At 36.7% G+C, this 5,114-nt stretch overlaps 1 protein-coding gene across 1 annotated transcript; it reads left to right on the plus strand.

Annotated features, from left to right (window-relative positions):
* Positions 1 to 338: 338 nt before the first annotated feature.
* Positions 339 to 3,214, plus strand: LOC141663824 (G-type lectin S-receptor-like serine/threonine-protein kinase B120). The gene is made up of 7 exons (XM_074469654.1): positions 339 to 799; positions 1,018 to 1,143; positions 1,215 to 1,438; positions 1,643 to 1,853; positions 1,962 to 2,199; positions 2,310 to 2,457; positions 2,580 to 3,214. Exons 1-7 carry the CDS (start codon positions 460 to 462, stop codon positions 2,880 to 2,882), a joined length of 1,590 nt encoding a protein of 529 aa, XP_074325755.1. The 5' UTR covers positions 339 to 459; the 3' UTR covers positions 2,883 to 3,214.
* The last annotated feature ends 1,900 nt before the right edge of the window (positions 3,215 to 5,114 follow it).

The following is a 5,114-nucleotide window of genomic DNA, read 5'->3' on the forward strand; positions in this document are numbered from 1 at the left end:
TATAGAAATTGAAGATCATATGGTAAATTTGACTAAAATTAGTAAATAATTTTATTTTATTTTAAAAAGTACTAAAATTTGATTAATATATTTCAAAAATAAATGTCAAGAAATAAAAGAGACCAAAAACGTAATACTAGTTTTAATTGACGCAAGACTATCGTAGGTCATTTTTCCATGCTCAATTAATGATTCACAAGTCATAGAATATTGTAGTCGGAGTGTTGGACCACCGTAAATTATTACTTCGTCGAAATTACAGTGTAGTTGCAGGTCTGTAAGAAGATGGGTATTTGACCCAGTCAATTACAAATTGACACCACTCATTTCAATATCAAACCGTACATCTTCATGATAAAAAAAATGTATAGGGATGTCTCATTTTCACCTCCTTGTACTCATCGTAAAAGCATCCCTATATCCCTAAAGTGTAGCACTAGTTTATTACTCTAAATTAAGATGTCAAATCTCGCAAATCTTTTCCTTATATTTCTACTCACGATCACTTGTCCGCTTTTTGTTAATGCTTTGTCCGACTGCAATGGTACATGCACTACTGGAGATGACTGTTCCGGCCAACTTACCTGCATCGACAGAAAATGCAACGACGATCCTGACGTCGGAACTGATATATGTAAAGGAGGATCAGCAGCACCGACTCCTCCGCCTATCGGATTCACCTCCAACTGCAATGGTCCATGCAATCACCTAGGCGACTGCTTGGGCCAGCTTATTTGCATTAATCGTAAATGCAACGACGATCCCGACATGGGAACTAGTTTATGTAAAGGAGGAGGAGGTAAATAGAATTATTTTGGTTGCTCGTCTTTTATTTTAAGGCCATGTTTATTTGCGAGGAATATAAATTGGTCAGTACTACTTTTACTCAATTTGTAGCGTCTCTCACTAGGAGTATAAGTTTTCGAGAATGAATTAAAAAAGAGGACTGATTCTGGAAAATAAGATAATTAATTTTAATATTTAAAGTGAATAAGCTAATATTGGTTTCTGTTATAGAATCAGGAGAGAAAAAGAAGACAAATGGTGGTCTAGTGGCATTGTTCATTATCATTCCACTTCTCATCTGCATTTTGTTGAGTTATCTAGCGTGGCATTTCTGGAGGAAAAAACATAGCAAAAAAGGTAATGTTATTTTTGACATCAAATGTCATGTACCTTCAATTCACTATTCATTTGCTCCTGAAATGATACAGAGGTAGATGCGGAATCAAACGAGAATCTGTTATATCTTAATCTTGAGGTTACCACCAACAAGCAGTACGTAGATAGCAGTAACTTGGCCAGTGGCAGCACACCAGAAGGGGAGAGATATGATTTTAATTTGCCACATTTCAGTTTTTCGAGCATATCTGCTGCAACAAACAACTTCTCTCCTGAAAATAAGCTCGGAGAGGGTGGTTTTGGACCTGTTTACAAGGTATTGCCTATAATTGTAACAAATACTATCAATTCCATAGCTGAGCATGTGTTCAAATCCATTTCCTCACAACTTTAAATGTTATAAATATAAATGCCTTAATAGAGAAAACGATAATGGGTTGTTTTGTCTTTAAGAGATTCGTGGTGCCTAATAGTGTTACACCTGAGTTATTGTTGACTAGAGGTGAAACCTGATTTTTAGGGCAACTTGATTGACGGGAACTCGGTAGCGGTTAAAAGACTTTCACAAAGGTCTGGACAAGGTCTGCAAGAGCTGAGAAATGAAACGGTTTTAATTGCCAAACTCCAGCACAGGAATCTTGTTAGAATTGTGGGATGCTGCATTGAGCAAGATGAAAAAATACTGATCTACGAGTACCTGCCCAACAAAAGCCTGGATCTCTTTATTTTTGGTTAGTGATCAACATGCCTTATGGCAAATAGTATTGTACAATTAGATATGTAATATGAACATTGATATTCTGTCCCTGCCACCCCTTGAGATATTTGTGCTATGACAGATCCTAGTAAACAATTTCTATTGGATTGGAGCAGACGTGTTCAAATAATTGAAGGTATTGCTCAAGGACTTCTGTATCTCCATAAACATTCTAGACTACGTATAGTTCACCGAGATATGAAGGCTAGTAACATTTTGTTGGATGACGAGATGAATCCAAAGATATCTGATTTTGGCATGGCAAGAATATTTGGAGAAGATGAGCTGCAAGCAAACACCAACCGGATTGTGGGAACTTAGTATGTAAAAAAATGCACATGCATGTAGTATTTAGCATCTATATTATAAGTTTTGATTAAATACAGTTAGTACCTTAACTAATGATTTCCTGTAATGATATTGAATCCAGCGGTTATATGTCTCCAGAGTATGCCATGGAGGGCTTATTTTCAGTAAAGTCTGATGTCTTTGCCTTCGGTGTCTTGCTACTGGAGATTCTGAGTGGGAAAAAGAACACTGGTTTTCGCGACTCAGACTGTCTCAGTCTTCTTGGATATGTAGGTTTAATCCTTTTTACTTTTTTTACAATTACATCTTTAAATAAGCGCAATATATGCCTTTGAGCATGACTGATTGGTGTTTTTTAGTAGTCATACTATCTTATAAACTCACTCTTCAGGCATGGGGGCTGTGGAAAACCGAGAGGGTACTTGACTTGATAGATTCAAATCTGGAATTACCTTCTTCGTTTTTGCCACTAAGATATATTCACGTGGGTCTGTTGTGCGTTCAAGAAAGTCCAGCTGACAGACCAACAATGTCTGATGTCATAGCTATGTTCAGCAATGAGCTCATCCAGTTAAGTTCTCCCAATCGCCCTCCATTTACAACTGGTGGCAGCATAGGTTCAAGTTCAATGACAAAAAAAGGCGATAACTTTTCAGTTAATGATTTATCGGCTACAGTGATGCATGGTCGCTGATTACAGGCGAAAACTTTGCAAAATGTTTTGCAAGTCTATTTCCTTTTGAAGAGATCTTAACATTTTCGGGAGTGCAATTAGGTAGCGGAAGACTTGACGTATTCAAATTAGTTTGCTCAAGACTTGTGGGCGTGTATATATATTTTGGCGTGCCAATTAAAAATCCCACCCTTTTATTTTGCCAAGTTCAATTCCAATTTTGAACATACAGTATGTATTCTTTTAGTTTTGGTTTATTTGTTCCTATTACTGGTCTTTTAAATATCTAGAATAATTGCAGTTTGTATTACCTCTTTACCGGAATAAATAAGATATTTATTCCTCCTATAGAACTTGTATAAAAAAGATAATTAAACTTACGAAGCAATTAGAGATATTGATTCCTTTTGATCATTGATCAGTTCTGTGGAGCATTGCTGATTGCTCTATGTCTTAAGTATTAATAAGAAACTAAATTAGTATTACTCAACAATTATTTATGGTTTACTATTATTAAACCAAGAACTGAGAGTAATTTCGAGACACTAGAAGTCTAATAACCTGGTTTGCCTAGGTGCTCTGGCATATTGCCTTGTTAGGGAATATGGCCCCTGACATGAGTTTTGATGTCTTATTATTAGACTAACAAAATATTGCCTTGTTAGAAATGTTCAATCTGTTTTTTATCGGTTATAAACTCAATTCTCTTTATGAACATAAGATTAAGCAATTACATATTACTGTCAGTGTTCTAAAAATCCCTGATTAATCTCCGATTAATCCTTAAAAAAATATTTGGCCGATTAATCATTTCACAGGAAGTGTCAGCCAAGCTATGATATTCAGCCTCAGCTGAGTAACGAGAAACTACCTGTTGTTTTTTGCATTTCCAGCCAATAAGAGTGCCACCAAAGGTAAGACAATAATCAGCCAATGACTGTCTAGTTAGTCTACAGTCACCCCAATCAGCATCACAGAAACCAACAAGGACATGATTTGTTTTGGCGGCATAGAATAGACCTTGGGATGCAGTAGTGGCCAAGTATCTAACTAATTTAAGTACAGCATGAAGGTGAATTGCTCGAGGACTGTGCATATATTGAGCCACAATATAAACTGCATAAGATAAGTCAGGTCTTGAAATGGTAGGATAAATCAACTTACCAACAATTCTCCTATAAGCATCTGCATTATGCAGTAAAGGGCTGTCTGAATTCTGCATCAAATCACGTTGTTGATCCATGGAAATAAGAGATGTCTTGTTCTTCAGATTGACTAGTTCTTGGACAATGTCAGCTGTATATTTCTTTTGGCTCGTGAAAATATCAGCAGTGTTTCTTTCCACCTGAATTCCAAAGAAGAAATGCAGAGATCCCAGATCTTTGATTTTGAAGTGACAACTCAAGAAATCAGTGACTTGACTCATAAGGATAGCATTGTTCCATGTCATTACCATATTATCAACATATATCATAAGATAAATCAGTGCATCTCCTTTAGAGTATACAAACATACTGGGATCTCCTGTGGTTTGAGCAAAATCAAAGGAAAGTAATGCAGATGACAAAGCAATAAACCATTGTCTGGGGGCCTGTTTGAGTCCATATAGAGACTTCAACAGTTTGTAGACTAGTCTTCGATTTGGAAACATCTTCAAATTTGCATCTGAAATTTGATAGCCATCTGGACAGGCCATATATACTTCCTCATCTAGGAAATCATGCAGAAAAGCATTTGTAACATCAAGCTGAGTGATGTTCCAATTATGCATAGCAGCTAATGCCAGCAGAATTCTGAAAGAGGTCATTTTTTCCACTGGTGCAAATATTTCAAAATAGTCCATATTAGCAGTTTGAGTGAACCCTTTTGCCACCAATATGGCTTTGTACTTGTCTAGCTTACCATCTTCCAACAACTTTACTTTATACAACCATTTGCAACCTACAACTTTCTTGTTGGGTGGTAAAGGGACAATTTTCCAGGTTTGGTTAGCCTCCAATGTAGCTAGTTCAACACCCATAGCAGCACACCATTCAGGCACCTGAACTGCTTGTTTGTTAATGTTGTGGTGCCAGGAGAATGTCAGCATTAGCATCAGTCTGTGAGGCTGAGGATATTAAATGAGATGGAAGTCCAGTGAACTCAGAGAATTTTGCAGGAAACTTCTTGACTCTGGTAGGTCTAGTACTAGTTGCAGAAACTGGACAAATATTTTCAGTAACTGTCACATGCAAAGTTTGATTACTCTCAGTA

Source organism: Apium graveolens, chromosome 6 (assembly GCF_009905375.1).
Source record: "Apium graveolens cultivar Ventura chromosome 6, ASM990537v1, whole genome shotgun sequence".
NCBI lineage: Eukaryota > Viridiplantae > Streptophyta > Magnoliopsida > Apiales > Apiaceae > Apium > Apium graveolens.

Coding starts and splice junctions, on each gene's coding strand:
- LOC141663824 (XM_074469654.1), top strand. CDS start 460: ATGTCAAATCTCGCAAATCTTTTCCTTATATTTCTACTCACGATCACT. Junction 2,200..2,309: donor AACCGGATTGTGGGAACTTA/GTATGTAAAAAA, acceptor TATTGAATCCAG/CGGTTATATGTCTCCAGAGT. Junction 2,458..2,579: donor GTCTCAGTCTTCTTGGATAT/GTAGGTTTAATC, acceptor CTCACTCTTCAG/GCATGGGGGCTGTGGAAAAC.